General features: G+C 43.1%; 1 protein-coding gene across 2 annotated transcripts in view; it reads left to right on the forward strand.

The window, feature by feature from the left end:
* Window positions 1-1,016: 1,016 nt before the first annotated feature.
* The window catches only part of Slc9a7 (solute carrier family 9 member A7), a 145,059-nt gene continuing 133,126 nt past the window's right edge, over window positions 1,017-12,949 (forward strand). Inside the window, exon 1 of one of the 2 annotated variants that reach the window (XM_042684481.1) lies at window positions 1,017-1,448. In XM_042684481.1, coding sequence (XP_042540415.1) covers window positions 1,118-1,448 — 331 coding nt within the window. In that variant the 5' untranslated portion in view covers window positions 1,017-1,117. The remainder of the gene's footprint in view (window positions 1,449-12,949) is intronic. The other variant, XM_042684482.1, reaches the window with a different exon arrangement.

The following is a 12,949-nucleotide window of genomic DNA, read 5'->3' on the forward strand; positions in this document are numbered from 1 at the left end:
GGACTCTTAGGAGATAAAACTTAAGATTGTTGATGGAATTTCAGAATGATTCAGTAAACACGAGCTCACCAGGAATTTGGTGATTAGACTGAGCTCTCTTTTCTTCACGTGGACCAGAGGAACGAGGTCAATGGAAAAGTTCTATTTCCTAAGTATGTGTTCCAAGAACGTTTACCCTCCAGTTCACTTCATAATTCTGTTCCAAGTTAAGCTTGTTCCTAAGATTGAACTAAAGACTCTGTGAGCATCAAAGTATGCTCAGGGCAATCCCTCACTCCACTGACCCTGCCTTAGGACAGACCATTTGCTGCATCTCCTTCAATAGCAAGTGTTTCATTTCCTCTAGTTTAAACCGCTTCCTCAAGAGGGTGAGTTCCATTCAGAATAAGAAGTGAGTCTATTCCCTGTGCAATGAAAAAGCTATTTCACCTCCATTTCTCGAATAGAGGTTTGAATGAATGCTAGCAGATTTTAGGGAGTTCTGAGAGATGGAGGGCTAGCAAACAAGTGAAGAAAGAGAATGGTAGGGGTAAGGTATTTTCCTGGCTCCTCAGTTCCTTCGGAGACCCCATTTCACTGGGTCCAGCATGGACAGTAAGTGTCGCGACATCAAACTCTTCTACGCGGTGGCGCCAGAGACTCCAGCCCCGACAGCGAGTGACTCCCAGCTGATGCTCCTACCAGGAGCAGGCGACCTCTGCTGTCCCATTTAGGCAGCAGCGTTGTGGCTTACTGCCTGGGAAGTGGCTCAGCGACCCCAGAGAGCCTGACCAGGTAGAGCCAGACCGGATGAGAAGCACAACAAGGCCAGGGGCATCCGATCCGATCCGTAGGTTCCGGTTGGCCCCGCCCCAGCGACGGAGTGTGCGGGTGCGGCTCGGCGTGGGGGGAGGGAGGCAAGGCCGAACAGGTGCGCGGGCGGGGGGCGGTGCTTGGGGATCCTGCGCACTGCGCGTGCCCCTCCCCCGCGCGCCTCTTGGCGCGGCCCTGCCCGGCGTGAGCAGGAGGAGGAGCTGCGGCGGCCGCAGCCACTCAAGGAGGTCGGTGCCGCCGTGTGGACCCGCCGAAGGCGCGGGCTGCTGGTCCCGCGTGGAGAAGGTGCGGCGGTCCTGGGGCTATGGAGCCTGGTGACGCGGCGCGCCTGGGCCCCGGTTGGGCTGTCCGAGTGCTACCACCAAAGCTGCTACTGCTGTCGCTGCTGCTGCCGCTGCTGCTGGGCCGGGGGCTGCGTGCAGGGGCTGGGGCCTCTTCCTCTGGGGCGGTGGCGGAGGACAGCAGCGCCATGGAGGAGCTTGCCACTGAGAAGGAGGCTGAGGAGAGCCACCGGCAAGACAGCGTGAGCCTGCTCACCTTCATCCTGCTGCTCACCCTCACCATCCTCACCATCTGGCTCTTCAAACACCGCCGGGTGCGCTTTCTGCACGAGACCGGACTGGCCATGATCTATGGTGCGTACCCCCAATAGTATCCCCCACCCCCACATCCCTCAGGCGGCGGGGCCTGTGCGCCCCTCCTCTCGCTGCTCCCCTCCCGGTGCGATGCCATGCACCCCCCTTCACTTGCCGACGTGTTTCTTTTGCATTTCCCGCTGCCACCGGGTGGGTTCCCAAGGTCACCTGGCTTCATTTTCTAGTCTTCTACGATCGTGTAAAAGCAATCTACCACCAGGAACCCAGGAAGATAAGACACAGAGGTGGCCCGGTTCCTTCCGCCCTGTTAGGTCTCTCTCCATCAGCATCTCTCTCTCCGTCATCCCTCCCCCCCCCCACCTCCGCTCCTGCCCGCCCCAGTTCAGCTGTGCAGAGTGTATGTGCAGAGGCTGGATGGTTCCCCCAGGGACCGCACTACCCCTAGGGGACAGGCCACAGTAGGGGGGAGGGGGGGGGAGAATGAACTCTGAAGATGTCTTGGTTAGGTTATGCCTTGGCCTCTTGCCACCCATAATCAGCCCAGGTGGGTGTCCACTTCTGAGGTCTCTGTGACAGGTCTCTTGTGAATTAAGTCAGCATGAAAAGGTGTGAAAGGCCATCATGGTCAGGGATCCAAAGTGCTGACACCACTCATCAGGCCTAGACAGGGAAACAGATACACTTGCCTCCTGCTCCTAAGTCCCAGTGGGAAGTTCTATCCAGTTACTTGCTTTCCCCGGGGCAAGAAGAGGTTTTGTATTTCTAAAATGATAATAGAGAAACTTTGAACATATATTTCTGCTATGTGAAAAGCATGAGTAGTGCATTTAATTCTGGAGCCAGACTTCTTTTGTTTTTAAAGAGGGACTGATGCCACCATCCTTTTCTGGATTACATGGTACACAGTGTGTAACATGGATGGTGGTCAGTGCCAATCTCCTGTTACAACATGAATAATAACAGCCATAATCTGAGTCATCTCTCTCCTCCTCTGCTCCTCCTCTCACTCCCCCCACTCCCATACCTCTAAACTGGGGCCAAGTATTCTTGTGAGTTTAATTCAGTGGCATGAAAGCCCACATTGGCATTCTCCAGTGAAACACTTAAGCCACTTCACAACTGCTCCCCAAGAGGGCACATTTTACTCCATAACTTCTGCTGGAAGGATCTCTCCACTCAGTTTCCATCCAGGGCTTCCTGATAGAGAATGGAAAGCAGACACTTTAATCTTTAATGTGAAAATGACTCTTGGTCCTAGGCTTCTTGGGCAATTGTTGATAGCTGGGGTTGAGGGCCATTAGGCACTTTCAGGCAAATTGAGCAGGAATACCCCAGTTTTGAAGTAATGGTGTAAACATCTTGATTTGAAATGATCAGCTCTAAAATGGAGTTGGCTATTGTAAATCATAGGTCTCAGCATAGACCTTGGCCTCCATACCTGGCTGTTGGTGAGCTCTGTGATTTGTGTTAGTTGGTGACAAATGACTGATTGCCCCAGCAGATAAGTAAACTTGGGGGGTTTCTGAGTGGATACTGAATTTGGAATTGAAGCATGTTGTTACTTCAGGCTGACTCAGAATCATTTAAATGAAGATTGCCTTTGCATATATATACATAGTACTGAAAATATTTCATTTTGTAGGTTCTGGATCCAACTCCTTAAAGTTCAGTATGAAATAGGAGGTCAACTTGATATGATCATAAATGTGTGGAAAGTAAATAGGGATTTAATTTAAATTATTATTATTTTTGTCTGAGGAGTACTCCATATTCTTAGGAATTCAAGTCACCTTTATCTTAAGGCTTATAAACAACATTGAAATTTCCTTTGCTAATACAGGTTTTAAAATTTCACCTCAACCCTTTAGCCATTGGGGCCATAATCCAATGTATGATTTTACTTTGTGGACAATCATGTTATTATTTATGTATCTTACTGAATTGGTGATTAATCAGAAGAGACAATCCCATCTCCTAATTTTCCTGTGTAATTTTGTTCTATATCTTTGGGTCTTGTTGTTACTTTTAAATGTATGAAGAAATGTAGGTTGTGAATATTGGATGTCCTGAGTTATGCCAAATATTAATATTTTGATGTAGATTGTTAGTAATGATGAGAAAATATTTCTCTTTTTCTCTCTGGGAGATATGGTTTTCTGTTTCATCTGAATTATAATGTCATTTGATTACTTATTATATACTGAAGATTATTGAGATGGGATTCTGATTAAAATTTCAACTTAATAATCTTTTATGAGCCAGTGGCTCATGTCTTAATCTTAGTTATTTAGGAGGCTGAGATCTGAGGATTGGAGTTTGAAGTTACCCCAGGAAGAAAAGTTCATGAGACTGTTATCTCCAATTAATCACCAAAAAACCAGAAATGGAGCTGTGGCTCAAGTGGTAGAGCACTAGCCTTGAGCAAAAAAGCCCTGAGTTCAAGCCCCAGGACCAGCACACACAATAAAATTGTATTGCTAGGCACTGGTAGCTCACTCTATAATCCTACCTACTCAGGAGCCGGAGATCCAAAGATCATAGTTCAAAGCTAGCCTCTGCAGGAAAGTCCATAAGACTTGTATCTCCATTTAGCTAGCAAAAAGTGACACAAGTGTGGAGTGCCAGCCTTGAACAAAAAAAGGCTAAGGGATAGCACCCAGGCCCTGAGTTCAAGCCCAGTATCAGCACAAAATAATTTTCTCTAAGGTATACAACATGATGTTTTGATGCAAATAGTGTAATGATTCCACAGTGTGACAAATCTTTGCACATTTCATTGAATGTAATACTGCTATTTTCTCTTCAGTAGTAAGAAATCAGATTTTGTCTTAATATCAGTAGGGGAAGTGAGTAAATGTCCTCATGGCTCTGAGTAATGAAGGACAGAAAAAGCAAAAAATCTGCTTTGGGTAGTCTGCTTTGTGTTTGCTGTGTGCCAGCTATGTGCCTCCCTTTCTGGAGGCAAACCGTGTAACTTAAATGTTACTAATTTTTATGAGTGAGATCCCAAAGCTTTGTTTTGCAAAGTCATTTAAAGTTTTCTTTCTACCACTTTTCATTGAAAGGAGTATCGTTTTTCTTTTCTTTTTGGCGGTACTGGGGCTTGAATCCAGGGCATCAAATTTGCCCAGCTTGCTCACTGGGTTAGCATTCTCCTACTTGACCACTTCCGAAACTTTGCTCATTAATTGAAGATAAGAATCTCATGGACTTTTCTTCCTGGGCTGGCTTCAAAATTCAATCCTTAGTCTAATCCTTCTGAGTAGCTAAGATTACAGGTTTGAGCCACCAGTGCCTGACCACGAGTAACTTTAATATTAAAATATTTTAGCTATTGTAACCATAAAATTGCTCTGAAAGGACAAGCAATATACCAGGAGCATCACTTCTTTTTTGGGGGGGAGGGGTCCAGTCGTGGGGCCTGAACTCTGGGCCTGGGCGCTGTCCCTCAGCTCTTCAGCTCAAGGCTAGCACTCTACCACTTGAGCCACAGCGCCACTTCCGGCTTTTTTCTTTTTGCTTATGCGGTGCTGAGGAATCGAACCCAGGGCCTCATGTATGCAAGGCAAGTGCTCTACCACTGAGCCACCTTCCCAGCCCCGAGCATCATTTCTTTATGGGAAAGAAACTAGGGGGCCATCAGCTAGGAGTGGGAGAGCAATGCCACCTCTTTGTGCTATTTGAGTTTTTGAACTGTGGAAGTGGAATCACTTAAGTGGATGTCTGTGCCTCCTTACTGTGTCACTCATGAGGGCATTTTAAAGTATCCCTCAAGTCACTCAAGACAACCCCCATGTCTCCCTATTTAAATCATATTTTGTTCCCAATTTTTGGTTACCTTTCCAGTTGTTGACTGTACTCATGGAACTTCAGAAGCCCTGTACCTGAGACAGACATAAAACAGGGAAAGGGGTAAAAGCTTTTCTTCTTTTCCTTCCCTCTTTAATGCCATTGTTCCCAGGGAAGAGTTGATTGCATTTAGAATTAGGAGTGTTGCATACTAATAGATCCTATGGTATGTCCTTGCTTGGGTGCAAAGAACCTAAGGATATTAAGAAAGAAATGGTGAATGTTTAACATTTAAATGGAAAGAAACCCCCCAAATCACTAAGGCACTCCTCCCTGACATGTGGCCCAGGCAGCTATAAGAGAAGGTGGCCAAAGACCTTATCCTCCAGGGAGGTTAAAAGCAGCCCCCAGACCCTGCTATGACAGCTGCAAGCACCATTCTGACCTGTTTTATCAGGCTGGCTCTGTTTGTGGTGAAGTGCCATCCTCATGTTACTGGGCTGTGCATGTCTGTACAGCAGAAATAGCAAATGTTTGAGGAAGGGAAAGGCAGCATAAACAGAGTGTGCCAGCTAATTGTGGTTCTTTCTTGTTTGTATAGTAGTTCTACTTCCCCATAGTGTTTTTGTGCCAACTGACATAGATCCAAAATATCTTACTGTGCTATGCTAGCCCACTACCTGCCTCACATTTCTCCCTGTTCCTCACCTACAGCTCTCTGATGACTTGTTGGCCAACCCCGTAATTCTATGAATCATCCGTGGCTCATTGCTGGTCTATTGATGGATTAGGGTTGGATTGCTAAACACAGCCTGAGAGTGGGCTTATAGTCAATATCTGAAAGAGGAAAGTGAGAGTCTTTTTAGTCATGTGAAGTTAATGTACAAACCTGTGTGTTAGTGAAATTTTTTCATTGCTGTGACCAAATACTTGAGAGAAACAGCTTGAGGAAAGGTTTATATTCTTTGACACTTTCAGTCCATCTTGCAGGGAGGGTGATATGGAACAGAGAAGCTCACATCATGGCTTCTAGGAAGCAGAAAGTGAGAAGAGGAGAGAGGGAATGTCTGTGCATGGGATCTTCTTCCTCTTTATTTCATCAGGGTCCCAGCCAAAGGGATGGTGTGACCCACATTCAGGACAGGTCTTCTCCCTCCAGTTATTTCACTCTCGAAACACTCTCCTAGTAGTTTGTTTTATTACCTCCTAGGTGCTTCTCAATCCAACAAAGTTGACAACCAAGAGTAACCATCATCATACGTTTACGCATTGTTAACTTGACATGCAAACACTTCTCCTTAAGCTCTAACACACAACCTCTAATCTCCCCAAAGCTCACGTCCATCTCAAATACACACACAATGCATTCAGTCCATTTCCCAGAGTCCCCAACATCTCAATAGTTGCAGGGTTGCTCAAAAGTTTTAAGTCCAAAGTTTCCACTGACTTATGACAACTTTTAGATGTGAGGCCCTGTAGAATAAAAAACTAGTTATGTATGACCAAAATACAATAGCACAAAGTAAATGTACCCATTCCAAAAGAGAAGAATGGAGCTATAGAAGGCAAGTACTGGATTGAGAGAAAGACCAAAATTCACTGGGTAAAAAATTAAATTTGAACTCTATGTGTATCATCCAGGGCATATAGTATTGTGATATGAGCTCTCAATGGCTTGGGCAGACACACCCTTAAGCTTTGCCTGTTGTATCCCACATGTCCTCACTGTACTGGCTGCCCACAATTTTCCTTGGCAGGCATTTTATGTTTCTGGCATCTCCAACTTTATAGAGTCTTCATTACATCTCTTATAACTTCATGCATTGCCCTCTCAAGAGTTATTTACGGAATTCCAACCCTGCTATAATGCCTGGCATTACTTAGGCCTTCCTTTGAAATATGGGTAGAAGCCTCAGTTGGATGATGCCAAGGACTCCTTTGGTTTGTGGCTGCAGTAGCCTCTGAGTTCCTAGATGGCATAATGGCTGTGGGAGAGCATGCACCTAGGTGATGTTCTCTTCTCAAGGAAGTCTCTCCAATGCACTTACACTTTATAATGTTTAGTCTGTGCAGTAAATGAGGTCTGGCCAATTCCTAATACAACCTGAAGGCATCTTTCCCACTGTCTTCATGCAAAGTACTTGATTTTCATTTAATGCTTGTAATCTTTTCAGAAACCCTGTCTTCCTTAGTCCTAACTTTACACTATCTTTTCTGATTACACTGTATTTTGTTTCCAGTTCTCCCCATAGACCTGGCTGATAGCTGCTGCCAACATTCACGCCACAGCCTGATTTCTGGGTTACATTGAAATTTCTTCCTGCAGACGAATTAGCTGGTCAGTCAAGCTGCAAAGTCTCAGGACAGGGACAAAATGTATATAACTTTTTTTTTTTTTTGCCAGAATTGACATGAATGGCTTCTAGTCTAGTTCCAACAGAGTCCTTGTACCCATCTGAATCCTCACATTCTTTACTGCCCACATTTCTATTGGCATTCTGGTCTTCTGAATTCCCAAAGGGATTGCTCATTAAACTCTTCTCATGCCATTCTGTGGCTCTGTAGCTTTTCCATAATCCTCCTGCAAACCAGTTCAAAGGCTTCTGAACCCCATTTTCAGGTAGTCACCAGCAGTGTCTCCATTCTCTGGTACAACTTTTCTGTGTTAGTGAGCCTTTCTCATTGCTGTGACCAAATACCTTAGAAAACAACTTAATGGAGAAGAAATTTATTTTTGGCTCATGATTTTAATTTATCTTAGCAGACGAGGCATAGTGGAGCCAGGAAGAAGAGAGAAGATGCCTGCATTCTCTGGCTTTCTTCTCCTTTTACCCCTTTCATTCTATGATTGCAGGATCTATCTATGAAGAGATAGGGTTCTGCCCACATTCAGGGAATTTCCCCCCTAGACACCCCCATAGACACCCAGAGGAGTATTTTTTTGACCTCCTAAAGTGAGTCTCATTCCAATCTATTTGAAAATATTAACCATCACAGCTTATGAGCAAACATTTTGGAGCCACCTAATTCCTAATTTATTAGGAGCCCGTCACCTTTGTTTAGGGTGGTCTTATCCTGGGTTCAAATGCTGGTTCTATTACTTACAAAACTGTATGACATTGGGTAAACTCTCTGAGCCATATTCTTCTCTTGTGGAAAATGGAGGTAAACGTTACTTCCCTCAAAAAAGTTGTTATACTGCTGAGATATTTTAAAGAGTCAAGCACAGCATCTGACACTTAGGGACTGGGTAAATATTAGTTCCTATTCTCACTTTAGAACTTGTAATATCTTTTGCAAGCTTTGCTACTTAAGGTTTGTTTACTAGAGGCATGCTGTAAGTTCAAAATGCATTAAGACACAGTAGTTGTGAGGAGAATCACATTTGCTAATATTTAGGATATAAATGTACAGCTATCCTTTTCATTTATCCAGCATCATCAATTCAGTATATAACATTACAGAGACAGCAGTATTTGTTGTAGCAGGAAAAAAAGTCACGATAGTCATCAAGAAGGGACTATTAGTCTGATGCCAATGGTTCCTGCCTATAATCATAGCTACACAGGAGGTTGAGATCTGAAGATCACAGTTTGAAGGTAGCCTAGTTTGAAAAGTCTGAAAGACTTTTTATCTTCAAATAACCAGCAAAAAAGCTTGAAGTAGGTATGTGGCTTAAGTGGTAGAGCACTGTAAGTGAGAAAGCCAAGGGAGAGCATGAGACTCTGAGTTCAAGTCCCAGTACTAGGACACACAGAGAAAGAAACAGAGAGAGAAACACAGAAAGAGAGAGAGAGAGAGAGAGCACAAAAATTTCCTTGGATAGCGTGTTTTTTTTTTTTTTTAAAGGGAGGGGGTAACAATACTCGACAAGAAATGTACTTATTGCCTTATTGTAACCCTTCTGTACAGCATCTTTACAATTAAAAACTATATATATTTTTTTGCCGTTTATGGGGCCTGAACTCTGGGCCTGGGCGCTCTCCCTCAGCTCTTCAGCTCAAGGCTAGTGCTCTTTCACTTGAGCCACAGTGCCACTTCTGGCTTTTTCTGCTTATGTGGTGCTGAGGAATCAAACCCAGGGCCTCATGCTTGCAAGGCAAGCACTTTACCACTGAGCCACCTTCCCAGCCCTAAAATTATTAAGGAAAAAAAATCTCTGTTGCCAGACACTGGTACTTCACACCGGTAATTATAGTTACTCTGGAGGCTGAGATCTGAGGATCATGAGTCGAAGCCAGCCTGGACAGGAAAGTCCGTGAAACTTTTTATTTCTAATTAATCACCAAGAAGCAGAAAGTGGAGTGAAGCTGTAGAACAGTGGAAGAGCTCAGGGACAGGATGGTACCCAGGACCTGTGTTCAAGCCCTAAGACTATAAGACACACACACACACACACACACACACACACACACACACACACACACACACACACACACACACACACACACACACACACACACACACACACACAGATTCTCTGCACATAAATAATATTTTGCTTATTTGAAAATTATAAATAGAATGTTATCATTAGAGGGGCTGGGAAGGTGGTTCAGTGGTAGAGCGCTTGCCTTGCAAGCCTGAGGCCCTGGGTTCGATTCCTCAGCACCACATAATCAAAAAGAAAAAAGCAGGAAGTGGCGCTATGGCTCAAGTGGTAGAGCACTAGCCTTTAGCTGAAGAGCTGAGGGACAGCGCCCAGGCCCAGAGTTCAGGCCCCACGACTGGACTTCCCCCCCCCCTCAAAAAAAAAGAATGTTATCATTAGAAAATTTCCAGTTTGCAGAAGAGATCGCCAGATCTTTGAGGCTAACATTGTAATTAAATTTTCAACCCTCAGATGACCAACCTCTGTTAAGATCAAAGTAGCCCACCAAAGTCATGGGATGTCACTGATATTTTGTATCCCCTGGTTATAAAAAAAAAAGACTAAGGAAAGTCTTTATTGAAACTAAGATAAATCTGATAAGAAACAGACCCTGGAAAACCAGATCTTTAACATTACAAAACAAAGACCCAGCACCAAGAACTATATTCTAGAGGTCCCTCCCCAGGACTAACAGAGGTCCTCTCCTTGTGACCCCTTGTTGGTCCTGGGGAGGGAGTTAACACTGCAAGACTCTAAACTTGAATACAAGTCTGTGCTGGGGCAAAAATCATTGACATTCTCACCCTAGAGATAACCTGCTTTCAGTCTATTGAAAGTGTATATTTTTCCTAATAAGCTTTCCTGTCACTTCCACTATAGAACCTCTAATGATAATTGATTCCAAAAATTATTTTCAAAGAATTTCAGTGTCATAGGTGACCATTTGTTGGGCAGTGCAGTATTGCATGTTGCTGAGTATCATCCTGTAGATTACTTGCCTACTACAAAGAAAAGAAGGTATCTTCAATGATTAGGTTTGGCTGGAGGCATAGTTCAAGTGGTAAAATGCTGCCCACCATATAAAAGACCCTGAGTTTAAATCCTGGACTGCTAGTCACTATTTTATAACCAAGTTATTAGGTTTAACTGATATTATGTACCTTATAATACAGTGCAGTAGGAAATATAGTTTTGCCTGTATAGTATTCTACTCCTAATATTTATTTATTTTAAAATATATTTTTATTGTAAAAATACTGTACAGAGGGGTTACAGTTACATGAGTAAGGTAATGAGTCCATTTCCTATCAAGCATTGTTAACCCCTCCTTTGTTTTTCCCCTACCATCCCTTCCCTTCCCTCCCCAGCTTCCCAACTCTCCCCCGCCATGTTGTAAAGTTCATTTTTAAAATAGTGTCTTGTATATCTCATTGTTACAATGGGTCAACCTGTATCCTTATTTCAGCATTTTGATATTTCCCTTCCCCTCCCCAAATTAGAAAAATGTATATACAAGATGTAGCCACAACGTAATAAAATACATTGAAAACAGGGGTTATACAATGGGAGAAGAACATACAAAAGAAACAAAAAAATCACATAGTACATTATAAATACATTAAAACAATAGCAAGAAAGATAAAACCACTTGTGTTCCTATCTTGGGGTTCATTTTGCTTAGCATCATGTTATATGGTCATATGTACATAACTTTTGACCTTTTCTGCTTGTCCTAGATATATACTAGTTAATGCAAATAAGGGAAACTATGGGACCTATGTTTCTTTGGGTCTGGCTTACTTTACTTAATATAATTTTTTTCAAGTCTTTCCATTTCCTAACAAATTGCCCCTAATACTTAAATCAGGGGATTTAAATACATTTTCTAGTTTATAGGAATTACAGAGAAGCAAGTTCTAAAACACTATGAAAAATAATCAAACTCCAAATATGAGACAATCTTCACACCATCGTTTTTTTCCCCAAAAATATTAAGGGAGACAGAAATGCAGTGTGAGTGTTGTAGAGTGAGTGAGACAAAAGAAACCTAAGTAAGTGTAGCACAGGAAACTTAATTGGCTTCTGGTTCATGAGAATGGAGTGGGATATTTTGGGGATAGTTAGGCATACTTGAATATGGATGGGTATTAGATGATATGATATTAAGGAATTACTGTTAGTTTTCTTAGAAAACATCTTTGGAGATGCAGGCTAACTTATTTTGGGGTGAACTGTATGAATATGCAACTTTTTAAAAAGTTCAAGCAATATACACATCATATATAGGAAAGATATAACTATAGTAACATACTAGCAATTGTTAAATCTAGGTGGTATGTGGAAGGGCATGCGTTATTACACAATCTTGTTTCAACTTTTCTTTATGTTCTGAATTTTTGTTTTGGCAGTTGGGGGGTTGGATCTCAGGTCCTCAGACTTGCAAAGCAGGTGATATACCACTTGATCTATGCCTCTAATCCCTTTTTGTTGATTATTTTCAAAGTAGGCTCTTACCCTATGCCTGGGATGGACTGGGCTGTGATTTTTTTTTTGTCGGTCATGGGGTCTGAACTTTGGGCCTGGGCGCTGTCCCTCAGCTCTTCAGCTCAAGGCGAGTGCTCTACCACTTGAGCCACAGCACCACTTCCAGCTTTTTCTGCTTATGTGGTGCTGAGGAATCGAACCCAGGGCCTCATGCATGCAATGGGCTGTGATTCTTATTTGTGCTTCCCCTATAGCCCACTAACACACCTACCCATTGATTGAGATGCAATCTCATGAACTTCTTTTTGCCTGGGTGGGCCTTCACATCCTAAGCAGCTAGGATTACAGGCTTGTACCTCTGTGTTTGGGTTATGTTCTAAATTTTAAATAGAGATGGATTAGGAAATAAAATGACTCTTCTGTTAGCTAGTTAGCTGTTAGGGTTCCTGCCTGAAAGGTTGTGCAGATAAAGCTGTATACTTTGTATCTGGTACTTTCAAAGTTTCTGGAACTTATTAACACTGGTTCTCTTTAGTTTACTTGAGATGATGATAGATTTACCTGACTTGAGAATCAGAATCAGTAAGGTTTTTTTTTTTTTTTGTTTTATTTTTTTGTCATGAGGCTTGAATTCAGGGCCTGGGCGTTGCCCCTGAGATCTTATGCTCAAGGGTAGCACTCTACCACTTTGAACCACAGCTCCACTTTCAGTTTTTAGGTGGTTAGTTGGAGTTGAGTCTCAGACTTTCCTGCTCAGGCTGGCTTTGAATCTCAATCTCAACCTCCTGAGTATTTACAGGCATGGAGCACTAGTGCCCAGCTAGTAAGTTGTTTTTAATTTTAGGTATAGTTTGATATGTCTTTGAAAATTGACGGTGTTGGTGGACCCATTGCA

The sequence above is a fragment of the Dipodomys spectabilis genome, unplaced genomic scaffold (genome assembly GCF_019054845.1).
Source record: "Dipodomys spectabilis isolate Male_0828 unplaced genomic scaffold, ASM1905484v1 ptg000087l, whole genome shotgun sequence".
Classification (NCBI taxonomy): Eukaryota; Metazoa; Chordata; class Mammalia; order Rodentia; family Heteromyidae; genus Dipodomys; species Dipodomys spectabilis.